Genomic DNA, 22646 nt, shown 5'->3' with positions numbered 1-22646 from the left:
GACACTTAACTTTGGTTAACTTTGGAATTAAATGCTGTTGAGCATGTACTGGTGAACAGAAAATAGAATGTGTTTGTCAACCTTGAAAACAACATTGAACTACCTACTCTGCCTCGGGCAACTAATTTGCTTCAATCTCTGCCGAACAATGGCCCCTGACAGCACTTGATATCGTTTCCCATGGAACAGTATCCAGTTCACGCAGGTCTTCGTTTTAAAATGGGCATTTTTCCCTTTAGTGGTAAAACGAATGCAGAAAGCATATGATTATGGTATTTATGTTTCCATTAGAGAGTCCCCAGCAAGCCAGGGGAGTGTAGCCTACTATTTCCAGGCGATTTAGGTTTAGTGCAGCACAGTGCCCATTTCATTTCAATTATACCAGAGGACAATGCACACTTGGTGGCAAATGATTACAGTGCGACGGCAAGTAAACGGCCATTAAAGCTGCCGGCGTGTGGACGCCAGGCCACAGCCATGAATTCAGACTCCATCCCTGTGCATGTGAAATTAAGGTTTATCCCCAATTCGTGTTTTCTTGCTCATTATACATAAGAATAATAATTGCTCTGTGTTCGCGATCTTTACTCTCCCACAGAGAAGCAAAAATGGTGTCGGTAAAGTTGCAAACAATAGCACATGTTCCGGCACAGCGCATTGCACATAACCGAGGCACAGACGGACAGTTTGCAAGGATAAAAACTGCACCCGTACAAAGATTCTTTTTTTCCTAATACTCTCCTATAGAAAGCACTTGGGTGACAGACTTGGGGGCAGGGGCACTAGCTATAAAGACTGGACTATTGAAAAATCATAACAGGTCTCTCAAAAAGAAAGTTGCATGGCTAAAATAACAAGGCGCCATCGCACTGATACCAAGTACGATTAAAACCTTAAGACTCCCAGCTTAACCTCGCTCTACTTGCATTGAATAGAAGCACAATGTGAGTTCAGGCCTGTCTGTCGCACAACGCTCTAAATAGAAACACCTCAAATATGGGGCTGAAAACTATTCCACTCCATGGGACCCCCAACAGTTCATAGGTTCTTTAGGCATTATTCCCAGAAATGTGTTATGTTCTCCAATCTGATCTTCATCTTACAATGCTTCTCATCCGCTCCCACAGAAAACTGAAAACCAGTATGTCAAGGAAAAGGTCCAAACACTCCTTCGCAGAAGACTGAGAATCCAACCTAAAGAAACGTTCACCTCAAGCTATCATGGCCAAGCACACACATGTGTAAAGTTCTAGTTGGTATATAGATGTTTGCTATATACTCTTTTAAAAACCGGGACATACTCCTACCACAGCTCAGCCTCAGCACATCACACAGTGCACTGTCACAGCTAATTACATGTGCCCAGTGGCGTAACAAAGGCCCCGGGGGGTGGAGGGGGAATTTGCAGGAGGGATCCTGAAGTTTCACTACATCACTGCATGTGCCTATAAAGCCATGATAACGTCTAGTTAAGCCTACAATAATTCCTCAGAGTGACTTTTGTCTCCTCCTCTGGAGTAGAGATTAGCAAAACTTCCATCTATGAATACAAAATATCTTGCTGTAGAACTCAATATGTGTCTAACTATAGAACTCCTCTCCCAAGCGTACAAGCCAAGATCCATACATAACCTATATCAATCACATTTATAGACACTACTGACATGATTTTCCCACTCTGTGGGTGTAAAATGCCCTTTAAAGAACTAGTATGTGTTCGATCCAACCACAAACATGCACGAGATTAAGGGAACCACTAGAAACAAACAGAGGCTGTGGATGAGGTTCATGGGTTTTAGAGTAGTGGCTCCTCAGCAAAACAACAAACATGTTGATAGAAGGAATGCTTCAATTAATCTCTTCCAGTGGAAGCCGCTCTAGGCACATCCCAGACCATCATTTTCGTCCACAAAGCTTCTTTCGACGGAGACATGTTTTATGCAATTCAGTTTTGGTACTACTACTATAGGAACACTCCAGTCCGAATTACTAAGCAATACAACTCAAGATCGGCAAAAGTCATTGCTGAACCACAGAAAAGTGCTGGAACGATTAATGCTTATAGTTAGATTTTGGAATCTTCTGTAAACTATGATGCTAGTGGTAGGTAAATGCAGCAAACTGTAGCAAACCACAGGGAGGCCTCTGCCACCGGTGAACTAGGGAGAATATAACATTTATTAAATAAAAAAAATGTATAGTAAAAAGAAAATACAAAAATATGTTTTTGTTAAATTTTAATGCAAATTACTTGCATATGTTGATATTAAATGTAGCACAAAATGCTATAACACTATTAACCTATTAACTTAGTTTTGAATATATATTCTGTTAAATTAAATAAATTAAATAAACATTTTTTAAAGATGGTTTATAGTAAAATGTGTATATTTAAGTATTGTAAATTACAAAATCATAGGAATATAATTAATTTCAATCAATGTAATATTTTTTAAACATTAAAATTGTGTTTATGTTTAAATTACAAACGGTAATTCAAATGTTATCAAAATATTTAGTGCTAATTATTAAAACATTATTTTTATATTCATAATTTAAAAAGTTGAAATAATTTAATTTATCTTAATTTTCTTCTCCTGGGGTTTTATTTTAAGTTCCTGGTTTCATTATTTTCTATAGGAGGGCGTTCCAGTTTCTGTGGTTGGCTGCGCATTTTTTGGCTATACCAACGTACACTCGCAAATTTGCCTCTACCCCTTGTTTAGGCAGACATGTAAGTCTACACTTTTGAGTAACTTTATATTCGTAAATGGTGAATAGCGAAAAGTAGTAAAGTTACTCAAAAGGGTAATAGTAAACTTACAATTGTAACTTACTCACAGATGTAAGTTACCTTTGTAAACAGCCCCAGTATTGCATGTGAAGCCTGTGAGACCTATGTTGGAGGAAAGATCACCCCTTTTTCGATCACAGTGGATACATTTAAGAAAGTACTAAAGACTAAAGACATCAAAGAAATGGAGGACAAATCCAATCAGGCAAAATATTTAAAGCAAATATGTCTTTGTTTTGTAAAGACATTCTAAGACTCCATTCCATTGAGGTTGTGCTTATCAAAGCGGACAACAATGAGGCTATTAATAAAGACTAAAATACAAACACTCTAATGAGTAAAAAATAAGATGCACATCATGCACCATTATATAATTAAAGACAGGTGCAAACTACTTCTGAAATGAAAGGCCTACTCACCCCATATGATTGTTACGGATACATTAGACATGGTATGTTAGCCAGAGTTACAGCAAGTAACACTTGAAAACAGGAAGGAGGGTGAGAAGCTTCCTAGCAATGCTGAGCAGTGTGTTCATACAGCACTTAAATATATCAGTTGTTGCACTTTAGATTTGTATGCACATACATCATTAGAAGAAATTATGTTTACAATTAAAAAAAGATAAACACATGTACCTCACAGGTTAGAATCCAGAAGCTATTTACCAAGTGATGCACTCTAATATAAGGATGTTTGTCAGCAAGACAAATGGCAGATTTCGCACAATCTGTTGTGAACACAACTGAGACAATAGTGTCTATCTACACCTGGTGAGCTAAGTTATAGAAGCCTAAAGAGTATTAAATACATTAGTTGTTGCCTGGGGTTTGTGTTAGCAAAATATACCTAGAAGAGTAGGGATTTTGAGGCTATACATTTAAAGTAATTCAAAAGTTATCAACACTGAGATAATATTACCTACGGTGTGTTGTGATTTGTAAACATAAAAATGGTTCTGTATGTATTTATTTCTTGGACAAATGCGTGAACACCATACTACTGCATTTTTTGAGCTGACCACAAAATATGGAGTTTGCCCAGGATACAAGATTGAGTTTGCCAGGTTTGACATAATGACTTGAAATTTATGTTAAGGAGTTGGTACTGCACATTAACTGACAAACATGGGGCTCCAAGTAATACATTATTTGGTTAATATGCATAAAGCAAACAAAGACACAATCTATCCTCTTTTTTTACAACTGAAGACATGGAAAAAAATTATTGAACATCGTTGTAAACATGTTTTTGAACTAGTTTTCGATTTAACTTATGGCCGGATTGTGTTTGGAGAAAATGCATTCTATATGTGGCGTCCCTGTTAAATTTGAGCAACCAAACATCCCAGAGTCAAATGTCCAAAGTTAGGAACTCTGAAAAATGGTGACTGAGGTCATTTAAATTCCCAATTATTTCAAAAGGAAATCCATCTAAAGAAGTTAAGGAACTTGTTTGTGTCAAGATCTGATGTGGGTACTGAGAAAGGCATATCATATATAATGAAATGGCAACACAACTGGATAGGTGTATACATTTTCTTGCAAGGAAAAATAATATATTTTCTTGTGCTTACAGTTGATGGGTTCATCATAAATATGGAACAGAGCTTCTGTAACTTTCAGAGCCCTAACTTCTGCAACACTGTCCTGACACTTTAGAAATCAGGGGAGTCTTGCTGAAGTAGGGTAGCTAAGAACTAGTTTTGCCTCATTGTTCTCCAAAGTCTTTATTAATAGCATGCACAGAACTAAACTTGAAAAGATATCTCAAGCAATACTTTTTGCATATTATTGAACATGAAGACAGTGTGGGAACAGCTAAGAGGAAGGAGACATTGGAGCATTTCAGTACTGAACATATTAAAATGACATCCTAGGGTCTGGTGAAAAGGTTATTGAAAAGAGAAAGGCTTAATCATCGTAAGAAAACAATCACTACTTTATTTCAGTATCACTACTTTATTTCAGTCACGATGCAAATGTTTAAGAATCCAACAGAAGGCTCTCATTGTTTGGAATGTAAGCACGGTGCAAACAACACTAAAAAAAACAAGAAACAGTTACTCTGTTGCCAATAAGTGGACATACGGGTCAGGAAAAACAATCTGGAAGGACTTAATGGTCCAAGGCAGTGACCTGAGCTGAGCTCTAAGGTGTTCATGCATATCCTGTACTGTTCCTTCCTCCAAAGGCCACTGATGGAATGGTGACTGAGTATTCTGTTCCAGGCATAGCTTTAAGACACTATCACAAGGATACATAGCCTTTTTCAGCTAATGAGAGACATTCTACCATAACAGCAACATCTTAGTTGAATGTGAAGACATAGCAGTAGTTTTTCTCAGGTGTCTGAAATGCAAGATCACATAAACCACTTTAAGAAACCACTAAAACGTCTGCAAAGGCATGGACAAGACCAGAATTCAGGATTCCCGGAGGCCCAAATGACAAAGAGTAGGACAGCTTCCACGAAGCTGTCCTAATGAAAACAACGTTCAATAGCCTGAGATAGGGGAGAACATTTCCTATTTGAATGAAGCCTCTTTCCAGGAAGGTTACTAAAGCTAGCTAATCGCATGATGGTAAGTGCCTTAACTGGGTAGAAAGGTCCAAAAAAGTGAAATAGGACCACTGTTATCTGCAGATCTCTTTAGATCACTTCAAATGTGACCCTTTTCTAATCCAGCTATCTAGCTATATGAAAAAGTATTGTCCTGACTAATGAGATCTGCCACGAACAATAGCACATGCTTTGCAATGAACAATGACGGTATACCATCTAACATTACAGTGCTTCTAGTGTCTCTAGGGTGAGTAACTCCCAGGAACAGATTGCTGGTCGTGGTGGAATGGTCACTAGTTTCCATTCTTGAAGGGATACACTTTGTTTTATCTTAATAGCTTCTAAATGCATTGAATATTGTTTTCAGAGATTACTTTCCAGCCGGTAAAACGGAGTCGAAGGTATTGACAATCCTGCCAAAGGTTTACACTATATAATTTTTAAAAATACTACATTTTGCTTGTCTCCATATTATGCACATCCTACAAGTTGCTGATTGCTAACATAGCAATCTCCGAGTAAAAATCTACTGTCAAAACCAATCACAAATGGGTTGGATCAATCACTTGCAGCTCTTTGCAATCAGTTCAGGCTGGCCGTCATAAAAAAGCAGTGACAGATTATTTTCCCATGGCAGTAATCAAGGAACCATCAGTGTTTAGATGTAATAGCATCACAGCAGGCCATGCCTTTAGCTGTGCATGCATTAAAGGTTCACATTGTGGGTATTTCTCAGCATGCCATGCTAAATAAATGTACCCTGTTCTTGTAAAAAGCACTACACTGAAATCCACAAATTCCATCATTTTATAACATGCATGGAAATGTATTAGGAAACACTGATGGCCCTCAGTTTAGGATCACCAGTTAACAACATCCTAATACAGTTGTTCAGGGTACCCTAAAACCCAATTAAGTCTTCACATTTTTTAACAGAAGAGCATGCAGGAAATGTTTCATCTTTTCAAATTCATGTAGGAACAGCAAGACTTTTTGTGGATGGTTTTGAATGAAATCTAAACTCTGAAACCAATCCTCAAGGAAAGGGGAAAATATTATGTGTTTGGATTCTGTGGTGGATAGCCCTTTGCCGATGTTACATTTGAGCTAGTTATGTTAAAACCCTGAGGAAGTCACTTTTGAATAGCTTCCTGCTGTCCTAAAGGCTAAAGCATAAGGATAGACGCTTGCTGGATCTATTCTTTAGGATACCATGCTACTGTTCAAAGTGTGCAAGATTCATAAGGAAGCAGAGAAATGACAACTCACTAATGCTTAACACCCACTGTGGAGAAAACAGTGCTTACATGCCTTTCCTCCAGGAGGGTAACTGCAGCATGTAGGAAACTGGGTTTTTGCTGCAGTGGTCCCCTCTCCCCCCACTTTTTGCCTGGTATTTGATGCAACATTGACAGAAGTGCACTGGGTCCTGCTAACCAGGTCCCCATTGCCAGTGATCCATCCCAAAACAACACACCTGGTCACTTGAGCACCAAGGGACCAGGACTTTAGCACATCTGCAAGTACCAAGTAAGTGGTACCTCTGGTACCTAAGACATAAGTACTAAAGAAGGTCCCTTAGAGCTGCAGCATAGCTTGTGCCACTCTAAGGAACCCAGCTCCAAACTCATACAGACTGCCACTGCAGACCGCATACCAAGGTGCTCTAAAAAGTGAAAACACAGCATCACACACACTTGTGTGCCATGTCCCCTAACACTGCATGTAATATATGTAAGTAACCCCTACTGCAACCCTAAGGCAGGGTACATTATACTGCATGTGAGGACATACCTACATGAGCAGGATGTTCACCATCAAAGCATGCACTTTTATCAAGGGACTAACTTTCAGATATCCATTATACAGATGCTGCAATATACATGATGACTTATGTGACATGTAAAAACTGTAGAAGAGGCTAACAATATCAACAATAGCATTCAGAAAAGATTAACATGAAAAAAAGGTTCAGCAATCTATCTACCTAACTTTAAAGAGTTAGTCCGTCAACACTGTGGACTTAATCTAGACAGAGATGTTATTAGATTAGCACGCATTACCTTTGGTATACCTGTGAATATTAATAAAAGAGCATCTTTCCAAAAAACACTGTATCAAACCCACGATTCAAACTTAATATTTTCATTGTGGACCAGGCCCCTAATAACTTGTCATGAGCTATGAGGATTTAAGTGGAAATTCCACACACCTCACTTAGGAGAAGTAGCACTCACAGATAAAGGGCTAGTAAATTCAGATCATATTAACACAAAACAACTCAAAGAGAAGATTTTCCAGGTGTAGTGCAGAGTCCAAAACTGAAAAGCAATTTCTGAAAAACTTTTATTTTCCATCAAGAACACACCAACATTTTAAGCTCATAGCAAATTATTCTATGTTCCTAGCCCCCGGGTTTGTAACAATGTGCAGAAGATATGATCATTTTATCAAAAGATCAAAAAGTGCATGCCATGCCAAATCGACACACTCTACAAAACGTAAACTTGTTCATACATTTATTTATACAAAATTCAATATATGTTTTATAAGACAAGAAGGCTACAGAAAAAGGACACCTTCGATGGAGCCTAAATATAGAAAAGGCAAAGAAAGTTTAAAACAACACACAAATCTCATAACATCTACAAAAGCAGACAAATCATTTTGCAATTCATCTTCCTCAGGATTTTCAGTCTTTGTTGCCTCCTGTAATGAAGAGACAACTGAAATGCTACTCCCTGGGTCAGCCTGAAGGTTTTTTGTAGCAGTTCTAAAGCCCCCAAGGTAGGGTAACAACGCAAAAGATTACCCCCTGAGTCTTTCTTTTTCAAGTACCAAGTTGAATTAGACTTTCAAAACCAGAAGAGCTTCAGGGGGCTCCAGACCAACTGACCTACAAGAACGCTGACAGTTAAAAGGGATGCTGAATCACAGCTGTATTTGTTGCCAAGAAGGGCAAGGCCACCACTTTTTCCTTTTCAACTGAAATGCTAAAGGTAGTAAACATATCCGACTGCATATCTCCTGCCTGTCGATTAAAGTGACGGAGCTCAAAAAATACAGTCTGCGCCACAAATGAAATTAAAAGAAGGAAGGCCATGCAAGTACTATAATTATATTAAGATGTTTTTAAATGCTCTTCCAGACTCTAAATATCTATTTCTCAGTACCTCTAATTATTAAATTAACAATTTTTCACTTTTAATCTCCATTTTGTCATGCCATTGACTATACTGGGGATCTTGAGCACTTTACAAAATAGTCTATCATCCATTAAACTCATTAGCAATGTGATCTCGACATCGGTTGCTCATCCAATTATCTTTAGATTTGTGTGAACTACAAAGTCTTCAATTAAAAGCGTATCTATAGGGCCAAGAAGGAAATTCAGTGCAGCTTCCTATTACAAATCACAGGTCCCGAGTCTATCACAGACAGCAACAATTCATCCGAGACTAAAAACGAGTGGATCCTTATGTGTTGCCTACCTGTCTACAGGTGAAGGCTTTGCATTCCGTGGTTTCTTTACTTGGGCATACAAAGCCTCCACTGTCCTGCCTTCTCTGGGACTCTGAGGTCTGCTGTTCAAGGTGCCTGTTCTGCTGGATGGTGAAGGGTCGTAGGATGAAACTCCAGCATACATAGGGTCATCGTCAGACGCATATGACCGATTGTAATCCGGAATTTCCGCATAGTCTCGTTCCCGGGCTTGCTTTTCACGCAGTTCTCGCGTCTTTGCTTGAATTCTGCAGAACGAATGCATTGTTTAATTTAAAAACATTCAGCTGGACTAGACATTTCTACTAAGTTTCATATGACAATCGCCCATTAAATGGCTCATGATTAGTGCTTATGGTATAACATGTTCAAAACAACTGTTGATCAGTTTCAAGTTCCTTGAGGGAGATCTTGACACTGCGCTTCCTGCTTACAACCATGAGCACGGTCACTGAATACATGTAGAAATTATTAGGCCGATTTAGAAGCTACTCTTAAGGATTTCATATGCTGTAATAAGAATGCTTCTCTCATGGACTCTTAAAGGAAAGCATAGCCCACTCCCGTTTTAAAATATTGACCACTGATTGATTCTTATAATGTGTTGATGTACATGATTGTATGCAGTGAATATGCCTCCCTTGCAGGTCGCAAGAGTATTTAAAAATAAAAATCATTAAAACAAGTATGCACTAAGTAAAAGTAAAAGCAAAACTAAACTCAAACGCAGACAGAAAAAAACTAACGAAAACCTCTGTTTTGAGTGCCTTCCTAAATTTAACGCGTAGCGTTTCTCTTTAATACAACGGGAAGACAACAGTCTACATTTCTGAAAACACCCTTCTGATACCTTGTGAAGAACTTCGCTGTCTCACTCTTTTGCCTCGCTTGCTACAATACCCCGCAATATTTGCTCTGTTCGCTTGCTCTGACAGTCAATCTATGATTTGGTTGAAACAATGACTTTAAGCACCTTGATAACCCCATTTACACAATGCTTGTGCTATAGAGTAAAAAGGAAACTCATTAAAATGTGAAGATTCTGGAACTGAAGCACCTACCCAGAACCACCATCAACTGAAAAAGTGTGAACGCCAACTTATGCCCTATCCTCATGTCTGATGGCTTTAGTTAGTTTTCCTTTTTTAGCCAGCAGCCTTTTCCATGCAAAGATAGTTAATTACTTCCGTGATCTAAAGCAATCATTTGGCAGTACCTGCACTGTAAAGTAAGCACTGAAAAAGCCAATAGGTTTGCTTTTTGTCGTGAGGAGTGTATGGCAATAGAGGTGAGCGTGATTGGATTTGGATAGAGTGTGGTGGAATGGGATAGAGTGTGGTAGATTGGAGTGAGTGGGGTGGTGTGGGGGCGAGCTGGTGTGGATTGGAGTGGGGTAGGGTGGACTGAAATGGGGTGGGGTGGGCTGGATTGAAGTGAGGTGTGGTGGGCTGCAGTGGGATGGATTGGAGAGGGGTGGGATGGACGGGGTGGGGTGGATTGGAGTGGGGTGTGTTAGTCTGGAGTGGAGTGGGGTGGATTGGAATGGGGTGGGGTTAGGTGCATTGGAGTGGAGTGGAATGGCATTGATTGGAGTGGATTGGACTGGGGTGAGGTGGAATGGCGTAGGCTGGATGGACTGAACTGGATTGGAATGCAGCGGACTGAGCTGGGATGGGGCAGGGTGGACTGGAGTCAAGAGGGTTGAATTGAAGTAGGCGTGGATTAGGGTGGTGGTGGGCTGGAGGGGTGGACTGGAGTGGGAGGAATTGAGGTGTGGTGGGTTGTATTGAGATGAGGCAGATTGGATCGGCAGAGTGGACTGGGGTGGAGTGGGTGGAATGGAGTGAGGTGGGTCAGATTGGGGTGGATCGGGTTGGGGTGGAGTGGACTGGAGTGAGGTGGATCGAAGGAGGGTGAGGTGATGTGGATTGGGGTGGATAAGAATGGATTGGCGTGGGTGGTTTGGATTGGAGTCACAGGGGGTGGGGTGGATTGGACCGGGGTGGAGTGAGGTGGATTAGATTGGACTGGAGTTTAATGGAGTGGGGTGGATTTTATTCATGGGATTGGAGTGGGGTGGATTGGAGTGAGATCAATTGGAGTGGAGTGTGATGGTATAGGGTGGACCTTACTAGGGTGGATTGGATTAGAGTGGGGTGGGGTGGATGGACTGGAGTGGAGTGAGTTGGACTGGGGTAGAGTGTGGTGTGGACTGGAGTGAGGGGCGGTGGTTTGGGGTGCAGTTTGGATTGAAATTGGGTGGGGTGGCTGGTGTGGGGTGGTGGGCTGCAGTGGGATGGATCAGTGTGGGGTGGATTGGCGGGAGGTGGGATGGAGTGGAATAGGGTGTGACTGATTGGACTGGGGTGGATTGGAATGGAATGAGGTGGAGTTGGTTAAGTGAGTTGGACTGGACTGAGTGGGGTGGATTGGACTGGGTGGATTGGATTGGACAGGGGTGGGTGGATTAGACTGGACTGTGGTGGGGAGGAGTGGATTCTGGTGGACTGGATTGAGGTGGGTGGATTGGAGTGGGGTGGGGTAGACTGTATTGAAGCAGGTTGGATTAGACTGGAGAGGGGTGGGTGAAATGGAGTGGAGTGGGTCATGGTAGATTGGTTTGAGTGGGGTGGATTGGATCGGGGTAGAGTGGATTTAAATGAGGTCATGTGGATTGAAGTGGAATGGATTGTGTTTAGCAGGGTTGGTGAATTGGAGTGGGGTGGTGTTGACTGGAGTGGGGTAGGCTGGATGGATTGGACTAGAGTGGGGTGGACTGAACTGGGATGAGGTGGGTTGGATCAGACTGGAATAGAATGTTGTGGATTGGAGTGAGTGGGGTAGACTGGGATGGGCTGGAATGAAGTGGGGTGGATTGAAATGGGGTTTGGAGGGCTGCAGAGGGGTGGATTGGAGTGGGGTGGTTTGGAGTGTGTCAGTTTGGAGTGTGGTGTGTCAGACTGGAGTGGGGTGTGTTGGACTGGATTGGAGTTGGGTGAACTGGAGTGTGGTGGATTGGAGTGTAGTGGGGTGGATTGGAGTGGGGACGGCTGGATGGATTGGAGTGCAGTGGACTGAACTGAGATGGGGTGGCTTGGGTTGGAATGGAGGGGGTGGATTAGACTGGAGGGGGTTGGAGGGGGTGGATTGGAATGGGGATTATAGTGGAGTTGATTGGATTTAGCGTGGGGGAACTGGATTGGAGTGGTTGGTTGGAGTGGACTGGAGTGAGTCTGACTGGGGTGGGTTGGATTTGGGTAGATCATATTGGGGTAGATCAGACTGGGGTGGAGTGGATTGGAGTGAGGTGGATTTGGTTGTGTGGGTGGATGGGATTGAGTGGGGTGGATTGGATTGAGTGGGGTGGCATGACCTTCTTCAATATAAACATCAATGGTTATTAATAAACATGTAATTGATGAAATCACCTGTAAAATAACATTAAGCTAAATAACAATTAACTTGCCAATCCTGTCTTTTCACAGAAAAATATGCACAAATAGTTCTCATTTCAACATCAAAAAGACCCTGCCGGCACCCACCATCAACTCCCTCAATGTTACCAAGTATTAAGATGACATCCCTCTCGTCCACATTTATCAAAGCACACCCCCAAAGAATTCGAAACTTTCCAGTGCGTTATCAGCACTTCGCTCCTCACTGGCACATTCTGCTCCACATTTAAAAAAGTACCAATTACAACTCACTTAAAAAAAGCCTCGACTGCATCAAGTCAAGCTATCACACTATTGCAATCACAGAATCTCACATCCGTGGGAACAACTACTGAAAAGAGTTAAAGCAACCCTGCCAATAAGGAATCATTCCACCCATATCACAGAAAAAAACACTGTCCTGGTGGTTTATCATGCCCTTTAACTAACGGATAAAGGATGTCCATGATGGCTAGACACCCTCGACTCGTGAGTGGCACTCAATGCTGTGTTTCTTACAGCAGCCTACTTAATTAAATGATAGAAGAAAAGCAAGCACATTGCAGCCACTTTAAGAGAACTACATTAGATCCCCATTCAAGTATGCATTCAATCAAGGCCAACTGCATGATCTATAAGACAACTATCAAAAACAAATTAGGTGATCATGCAGAATAACTGAAAATATTGAGTCGCGTCCCAAGCACAGTCATTCATTTTCAAAACTAAAAATGTAAAAATTAGAAACAAAAGAACATGAAGACATGCCTTGTCGATATGCACCCAGCCTCTGGGTGTTGGTTACCACGTATCAGACTACCCACTTCCTCTCCAAAGTTCACCAGCTCAAAATCCAGCAACTGATTCAATTCTTGCCCCAAACCAACTGAATTCCTTCAGACACAAGTATAAAAATAATGTTACTAATTACTGTGTCGGGTTGCCTCTTGGGGCTAGAACTGAACATGCTTCGAATACAGTGCATAAAAAATAAATATATATATACATATATAGATATATACACGGAGGTAGTAATATAAGATTGTTTTCAGAAACATGAAACTACAAGCAAAGAATGCATAATGCTGTTGGCAAAAATGTCAGGACTGACAGAAAGGGGCCATACGACAAAGGGCAACTTCGTAACTGCGCTTCTGTGAAATCAACAATGCTCCTCTGGCAGGCCTTGAGTGAATATTTTAACAAGTATCACAATGCACAATTCACCAGTGCTTAATTTGTGAAAGAGCATGTGGTGGAGCCCAAGGCTCTGCTTAGAATCTGGAAGCCAGTCCTATTAAAAGTTGGTGCCCAAACACCAATGCTGAGTAGTCTTCAATCCACCTCATGCCTTCATAATCCACTATTAGACACTCACTGCCCCTTAATCTCCCTCCTGCTTTTTCCCTTTATGAGAATTTGTAGGAAACTGTACTTCTTTGCAGATGTCCCCCTTTCTGCTCCCTTTAGAACTACTAGATGCTGGTTTTCGACTCTGACAGTGCATTGAGGCCTGGTAACAAAGACTCAGTGCCAGGGCTCTTTCCCTTAAAACAAGGTATGACTGATTGTTTTACAACTGGCACAGGACTTTAGCATCCCTGTAAGTACCTAGTAAATGGCACCCCTGATACCTAGGGCATGGGTGCTAAAGAGGGTCCCCTAAGGGCTGCAGCATATCTTATGCCACCCTAAGGGACCCACCCACAAATTGCACACCGCCATTGCAGACTGTGTGTGATGGTGCAAACCATTATCGAAAACAGCATGGCACACACACTGTGTGCCATGCTAAAACCACTGCATCTAATTTATGTAAATCATCCCTTTAGCAGGCCTTGAAGCCCCATGGCTGGTCCTATTACCAGATGCTGCATGTGACCGGGCAGCCATCTTAAAACATGTAGTGGACAGCGGTCACACTGATGCCAGTATTGGATTTATCATCATGAGCACCCAGAGGGCACCTTAGAGGTGCCCCTTGAAAACTTATCAGCCCTCTAGCATGCTAGCTGACTGGTCTTGACCACCTGCCCCAAAGAGAGTTTCTGACCCCCTGGAGGTGAGGGCCTATGCTCTCAGAAGTCAGAAACAATGCCTGCGCTGGCAGGAGGTGCTGTCATCTCCTCCAGCAGGATGACTAGTAAATCTGCATACCAAGGCCAGGGACTTCAAGGTCCGCTGACTTTGATATGCAACCCTGGCTTTACCCCAACCTAGGAGAGGTAATCCTCTGCCCGGATGCCCATCTGGCACTAGGACAGATGGGAAAATGAACAAGTCAGGAAGCGTGTCACACTTACAAGCTGAGCACACCACTAAGGTGGGCAGCCTGAAGTGAACACAAAAAAGAGAATTCCACCACCATCTTGTGTTTGGTGGAATTAGGAACTCTGAGAAAGGGTGTTGGCCACTCCCCAGAAGGAGCAGCCATCTAGAGGGTGTAGTGACCCCAGAGGTAAGTAGCCCCATTGGCTAAAACCTTACACTCCCTGTAAGTCCCCCCCCGATGAACCTTGGAGGACTACCCAGCACCTCAACAACTGTGAAAGATCATCCTTGGAGCAGAGGAGCTGCTTCCCTGCATCGGTAGGCAACACTTGCAAAGTTCGATACTATGTCCCGCTGGCCATCCGGCCCACCGAGGGAACAACGAACCAGGAGAAGATTTTTGGAGCTCAGCATCAGCCACTTTACCAGTGTTCTGAGATGCTGACCAGTCCTGGAGTCTCCCTAAACAAGTACCCAGGGTACTGAACCCCTTGCAGCAACCAAGGCTTGTTGGTGGTCCAATCCAGAGTCCAAAATCTCAAAAGTAGACATACCATCGAGAGATGTCAGAATCCACAGGGCCAGTCACAAGAGTGGCCCCACTACCCTGTTTCCCCTTTTCACCAGGTCCCAAGACACATAGTGATTCTCTGACCACTGCGACCCAATGCCTCAAAGTAGCACTGCACCCCAGCTCCACAGCCCGAGTCTGAGGGAGGCGCTGGTGCCAACAGAGTCCTGAAACCCTCAGAAGCTGAGCCCACCCTTGGGTTTGGCCAAATTTGTCCCCCAGTGGCTGCCTGCAGCCTCTTTCTGCAGGGACCAACGAGGGTGAGAGTCTTCAGCAGCACAACCCAACGTCTCAGAGCTCCACTGCAAATGAGCCCCCCCCAGCCTGCGTTCAAATGGACAACGGTGTCCCTGTGTGCTCAAGATTCTCAAAACCCGAGCGCCTCCCCCGCCAACACCCCAACTTTGGGTTCACCTTGACTGATCCCCCAGCCTCTGCTTGCAGCCTCTTTGTCAAAGGACCATCTCCCATTAAAGTGAAAGGGGGACTCGAGCTCGAAATGCACCTCTGCACCGGGACGCCCTAGGGCCCCCCCACCCCCCGGGGTGAACTGCTGGTGCTGCCTTGGACCTTGCCCCAAACTCACCTCACGTCCAGAAGAACAGTCTTTTAAGTTATTACTAAGTGACCCTATGCAGTAAAGGTTTATTCCCCATAGGATAACATTACCGCTTGAAGCCATGGTATGTGTATTTTATTGCGACTTAAAAATTGATAACTCGAAAAGTACTTACCCAATTATGATGATCTTGGTATCTAAATTTACATAAAAATGTGTTCTTTTTATAAATTGGTGATGGATTTCTTTATTGAATGTGTGTTTCGCTTACTGGCTCTGTGTGTGCAATAAATGCATAACACTATCCTCTGATAAGCCTAAACTGCTCGCCCACACTGTCACAAAGAGAGAGTATTTAGGGTTATTATTTTAACCCTGTCAACCAATAAGGATTGACTGGACTATTTGCATAGTGTCGCCTTACACTGATTCACTACATAGATAACCAGCTTGCTATACACAGATCTGCCGTCTTTCTCTTCCTCCTCTTTCCCCTTTGAATGTTTTTCCTTCTCTGGCTCTCCGCCAATGTCTTGTACAGCAAAATAAGTGCCAGTCCCCAAAAACGAGTGCCAGTAGACCCCACCGGCAACCAGCATTTAAAATTAAGCACAGGCATTTGCCACACTGTTCAATTAACCTAACAGCAGTTCTGAAGTATTTATGTATATGTATTATCATGATGGACAGAACAATTATTCATATATAGAAGTCATAATTCACCAACAGTTATGTATATACACAGAAGAGAAGCCAATTAAATTCGAGGGGGCTTGAACAGTGACTCACATTTTCGAACCATTGGAGTAGCTAAACATATAAACAATCTTTAATTCTTCAAAACAGGTTTAAAGGATCATACGGTTTGATCGTCAAAATATGACTTTGACCATTACCTGAATAGATTAGATTAGTCCAACTTGCCTAGCGAAGAGTATGGGATAATCGTGAGAGGGAACCGGAAACAATGCTAAGATTTTCAGCAGGTGGTGCTCTAAGGCTGTGACACCCTAAGCCACTGTAAAGACATTTGGAAGCGCTGTTCTGGAGGTAACTCCTACTGGGGTAGATATCACATTTTGTATTTTGGAGGGAGGAGTTTTGTTGGGTTATTAGTTAGGAACTGATATGGCTTTCCTATTTAATATTTTCTCTATTCACCCTTCCCGCCGCTTCCCTTTCAGAATACACCACTGTTGTGCATGCATTGGTGGGTTTCACAGGCAGGCGCTGAGGCATGGTGCTATAATAAGCATCAAGAACTACAAAAAAGGTCAGAACCGGAGTACAATGTCTGCATTAGTGAAGTGATATTAATAAACAGATTTATTTTAAAATAAAAACCTCATTTATTAGAAAATGACTCAAAATACTCCATAAACCCTTGCTATTTAAATTCGTACATATATTACTAAACATTTGTCACGACGGATGCACTAAAGGTGTACAGTCATATGTAGGACGCAGTAAAACACAGGAATCGAAAAATGACATGGAAGCAGCAACAAAGTGAAGCCGGGAGTACATAAGTTGAATAAACGTCTCACTCCCCGAGGCTTAGCTAAGTGTAAACCTGTTTTTAATGTAGCTTGGTGTCAAGCTGGACCAAGGAATAAATCCATAATTGATAGCAAACAGGGAAAAGCACGCTTCTTTCCTTTATTTTATACCTAATTACAGTGCTATCTGGGGAGAAGTAGGGCTTTTACTCTAGCACAAAGACACAGAAGAGGCGGCACTGGATGGAGATATCTGGCAGCAACTTTAAGAACAGTTCATTAAAAGTCCTCTTAAATGATAGTGTACTCCACTTCGAAGCAGAACACTGCAATAACACAAACAAGCATTGGCAAAGCCAATAGGTCAGGTTCTGGCTGTCACCCTTTGACGTTGTCAATACTTAGTTTGTTGAGTCATGGTTTTTGTTAAACTTTACTGTTGGGGAAGCTGTGGGGCACTCATCCTATTTTAAGCGCCAATCATAGTACAATTTCGCTAATAAAGCCTGGATGCCGAGCAGGAGGGACCTGAATGATATACTGAACAACCCAGGCTTTATAGCTACCACCTGGTAATTTTACATACAATAAATCTAAGCGCCATTCATTAACAGTCTATAGTTATCCTGAAAGCCTGGCATGGATCTGGGCCCTGCGATGCAGCATTAAGCACCACTGTTGTACACCAAAAGATAACTTTGTGTGACTAACCCAGTTTGCACGTTTCACAATCTGTACAGTGGGAGTCCTTGTGAAGGCAACGTCATCAAACCCACTAAGTAAAGGCTAAAAAACTTCTGTGAAAGTTAATACAATCCTCTAGCGTGAACCAGTTAATCACACACCCCAAATGCAGACGTATGCACTCCAGCAAGGAGGCGAAATGGCTTTTGAGCTACTGATGGAAGGATCAGAAGTTAAATCGTCACTATAACTCATAAGTGTTTTGTGTTTATTGGCGATTATATTAGTGTCCATTATATGGTGCACCTCGTCCATCATTCCTGTAGGGTCTATGGGCCTCATATGTGGTTTCACGAGTACAACTGGTGCATTTTTGTCTGTTTATATGATTTTTTTTAATCATAGCACAATATATGAATGTATTATGAGTTTTGATTGTGGGCCCGTAGCTTTACATATTCAAACACATGTATTTTGGGTATTGTCATAATATATGGACTTGGGGAGACTCTGAAACAGTTAAAGAGGAAAGAAAAGAGACCCATTTTGATTAAACATCGGTTAATCCTTTGAATTCCTATCCTCGGAATACCGAGAACTCACCTGCCCCAATATCTCATAATTCTTCGCATCACACAGCCCCGCACTACTCCTGTGCAGCTACATTCAAAGCTCGGCCCGCACTGCTCCTATGCAGCTACGTTCGAAGCTCACCCCGCACTGCTCCTATGCAGCTACGTTCGAAGCTCGGCCCGCACTGCTCCTATGCAGCTACGTTCGAAGCTCGGCCCCGCAATGCTCCTATGCAGCTACGTTCGAAGCTCGGCCCCGCACTGCTCCTATGCAGCTACGTTCGAAGCTCGGCCCCGCAATGCTCCTATGCAGCTACGTTCGAAGCTCGGCCCCGCAATGCTCCTATGCAGCTATGTTCGAAGCTCGGCCCCGCAATGCTCCTATGCAGCTACGTTCCAAGCTCGGCCCTGCACTGCTCCTATGCAGCTACGTTCGAAGCTCGGCCCCGCAATGCTCCTATGCAGCTACGTTCGAAGCTCACCCCTGCACTGCTCCTATGCAGCTATGTTCGAAGCTCGGCCCCGCAATGCTCCTATGCAGCTACGTTCGAAGCTCGGCCCCGCACTGCTCCTATGCAGCTACGTTCGAAGCTCGGCCCCATACTGCTCCTATGCAGCTACGTTCGAAGCTCGGCCCCGCACTGCTCCTATGCAGCTACGTTAGAAGCTCAGCCCCTCAGTGCTTCTATGCAGCTACGTTAGAAGCTCAGCCCTGAATTACGTTAGAAGATCGGCCTGCACTGCTTCTGTGCAGCTACGTTAGAAGCTCGGCCCTGCATTACGTTAGAAGGTCGGCCCGCACTGCTTCTATGCAGCTATGTTAGAAGCTCGGCCCGCAGTGCTTCTATGCAGCTACGTTAGAAGCTCAGCCCTGCATTACGTTAGAAGCTCAGCACGCTCTGCTTCTATGCAGCTACGTTTGAAGCTCGGCCCTGCTTCTATGCAGCTACATTCGAAGCTCGGCCCCCGCACTGCTTCTATGCAGCTATGTTAGAAGCTCGGCCCTGCACTGCTCCTATGCAGTTACGTTCGAAGCTCAGCCCGCACTGCTCCTATGCAGCTACGTTCGAAGCTCGGCCCTGCACTGCTCCTATGCAGCTACGTTCGAAGCTCACCCCCGCACTGCTCCTATGCAGCTACGTTCGAAGCTTGGCCCTGCACTGCTCCTATGCAGCTACGTTAGAAGCTCAGCCCCTCAGTGCTTCTGTGCAGCTACGTTAGAAGCTCAGCCCTGCTTCTATGTAGCTAAGTTCGAAGCTCGGCCCTGCACTGCTGCTATGCAGCTATGTTAGAATCTCGGCCCGCAGTGCTTCTATGCAGCTAAATTAGAACTGCATTACTTTAGAAGCTCGGCCCCGCACTGCTTCTATGCAGCTACGTTAGAAGCTCGGCCCTGCACTACGTTAGAAGCTCGGCCCGCACTGCTTCTATGCAGCTATGTTAGAAGCGCGGCCCTGCACTACGTTAGAAGCTCAGCCCGCACTGCTTCTATGCAGCTGCGTTAGAAGCGCGGCCCTGCACTACGTTAGAAGCTCGGCCCGCACTGCTCCTATGCAGCTATGTTCAAAGCTGGGACCCGCACTGCTTCTATGCAGCTAAGTTCGAAGCTCGGCCCGCACTGATTTATGTGGTGGATAGCAAGACATGGCCATGAAGAGCTGAAAGCAAATGGTGGTTTATCTGTCAAATAAAATACAGACCGGTAGAGGGAGGAGGATGGGGCTTCTGAACTGTTGGCTGGTTATGTTGATGCTGAATGTTAGATAAAATCATCACGCTGACTAACAGCCCACGGGCCAGTGGTCGCAGGTGGGTCAATGTGAAATGCTTACACAAATACACAAAAATGTTAAACCATTAAATGGTGTAATAATTCTCATAAGCTTTTCTCGTATGTTCCACCATGATTGAAGAGGTCATTTGAGAATTAGTATGATAACAATGTTTTCAGCCATTGTGGCTGAAGACGAACATTTCAACTTTTGGGAACGTATTGTTTTCCTATGAAAGCTACAGAGTGAGAACAGACTGGTTCTCAGAAATACACACTTGATTTGCATCCTGTCTAACCTGTTTACCTTCAGCTTTTAGGTGTGCGTCAAATACTTTGCACCCCTCATGATGGCAGACAATATAATTAAGGCTCCTGCTTTTAAGGTATGTATTTTTTGATGCTTCCGTCTATATTTGTTCATATTTATCTTTCTCTTGCTCTAATGGGTATATTTTCGCATCTATTTAACTAGTAACTATATAATCATGTTTGAATGTCAGCAAGTTTAGTAATTTCCATTGCAATACAATCACATGAATACAGTTACAAGGTAGAGCTGCATACAAATCTGCTCATCTAGAGTTATTTAAATTTCATTAGGAAATCTTTGTTATTTTTTGGGATTTTCTTTCTTTTAACTCCCCTACCTGTCAATGTGCACAGGTACTGACCGTTAATCCTGTGACTGGCAGTAGTGATAATCGCCCAAATAAAGATCTATTTTCCATATTTTTCCATATGTAAAAATAAATACAGAACGGAAAAGAGTTGGTTTTCTGTCAGTAGTTATCTGTAAAAAGCAGTAACAAGGGAAACTGAGAGTCCTAATTATAATTAGCTAGGATTATCAAGGAAGGGCTTCATACAACGAAGCATGCTGTCATAATATTTAGTCTATGTTCATTAATAATTGCCATGCTTCTTTTAATTTATGCTGTAACAATTTAACAATTTTAAATGTGTTTTGGAATAAATTGGCTTCAAATAAAAGCTTCCAAATTAAAGCTTTTTATGTGTTGTCCATGATAAAGGGAACTCTCTTAAATAAATGTGTCTCTGACAAGTATTTCTGTCACACACAAACATAAATCTTCTCTGGGTAAGTTCTGTAAGAACTCGTGGGACACTTTTCCCCACTTCGAATAGTAAATTTGTATATACTTGTGCTTGCCCTAGCATCAAGGATTTCTATGGTTGTAATCTTTACTGACCCCAGCCAAACAACGTAAGTAGGAGTGGACGGATTCAAAACTTTGCCAGTAAAGTTGAGATACTTCACCCTTCCCAAAATGGGATGTTTCCTTGATTCACTAGAAGAGAAGTATATCTTCACTTGAACCCACTGCCTGCTACTGGGTGTCCTGCCCATGATGAAAGGTACTTCATCAGCTGGGAATAAACCAAACATTCACCTCCATCACAGATCTGACTTTAATCCATCAGTTTTCTTACTTGCCATGCCATTACAGTTTGGACCCAGCCATATACATATCAGTTTTGACCCTGCTCCCTGCTTGGTAGTTCGGGTTGGACTGTTCCCATGGGGAGCAAGGTCAAGACTGATTTGCATTTGGCTGGGTCCAAACTGGGGAGGCATAGTGAGCAGAAAAATAATGATGGATTAAACCCAGATCTGTAATGTGGGGTGAATGTTTGATTTGTTCCGCATTGCGTCCCTCATCTGTTCTTTTTGCTTTGCTCGTTCTACCTGGGAAGGGTATGCCCAGAAGTGGGCTCCATGCTCACTGTGCCACTGGATTCAAACTAGCCTGGCTGACGAGGGGTGATACCCGAAACTGTTCCCAGGATGTTTGTTTCCCGTTCAGGGAAGACCTAGTTCTGCTGTTAGGGCTGGACTGATTCCTTGGGGAGCAGGGTCAACACTGATTTGCATATGGCAGGGTCCAAACTGGGGTGGCATAGTGAGCAGAATAAACAATCGATTAAACCCAGATCTGTGACTGGGGGGTGAATGTTTGATTTGTTCCACATCCCGTCCATCATCTGTTCTTTTAGTTACAATATTAGCAATATTAGTGGGAATTCATAGATAGGTCAGTAGTGCTTCTTGGAAAATCTGTGGTCCTTTCACAGTATTATACACATGGGTAAAATGTGCCCTAAGGTGCAGTTTCGCTCCACTTACGCCTACACAGTCTAGAAGGTGTCAAACTGGAGTAAAATGTGCTCGCCTATTTTTTATTTATTTGCAGTTCCAAATACACTATATCTACATCTTATGACACTTCAGGAATTTTCATATTTTTCTGGCTCAGCTCATAATCGAGACCACATGCCTTTGTCCCTTGTACTGGGCCAAGCCAATTACTCTGTTCCCAGCAAAAGAAACAAAGCCCCCCCCTACAAAAAAGGAGCAATTATCAGAGATTGACCCAGCTCCTCAAGAGGAAAGAGGTGTGGG

General features: G+C 42.9%; 1 protein-coding gene across 10 annotated transcripts in view; it reads right to left on the bottom strand.

The window, feature by feature from the left end:
* Positions 1–22646, bottom strand: part of PARD3 (par-3 family cell polarity regulator) — a 1239520-nt gene that overhangs the window by 225267 nt on the left and 991607 nt on the right. For 8 of the 10 annotated variants that reach the window (XM_069211229.1, XM_069211227.1, XM_069211231.1 and 5 more), the window contains one exon: positions 8851–9108. The exons of the other annotated variants lie outside the window; for them this stretch is intronic. In XM_069211229.1, coding sequence (XP_069067330.1) covers positions 8851–9108 — 258 coding nt within the window. The remainder of the gene's footprint in view (positions 1–8850; positions 9109–22646) is intronic. 10 annotated transcript variants of the gene reach the window in all.

This window comes from Pleurodeles waltl, chromosome 10 (assembly GCF_031143425.1).
Source record: "Pleurodeles waltl isolate 20211129_DDA chromosome 10, aPleWal1.hap1.20221129, whole genome shotgun sequence".
NCBI classification, from domain to species: Eukaryota; Metazoa; Chordata; class Amphibia; order Caudata; family Salamandridae; genus Pleurodeles; species Pleurodeles waltl.
Note: the sequence above shows the minus strand (reverse complement) of the source record. Positions and strands in the feature narration are given on the sequence as shown.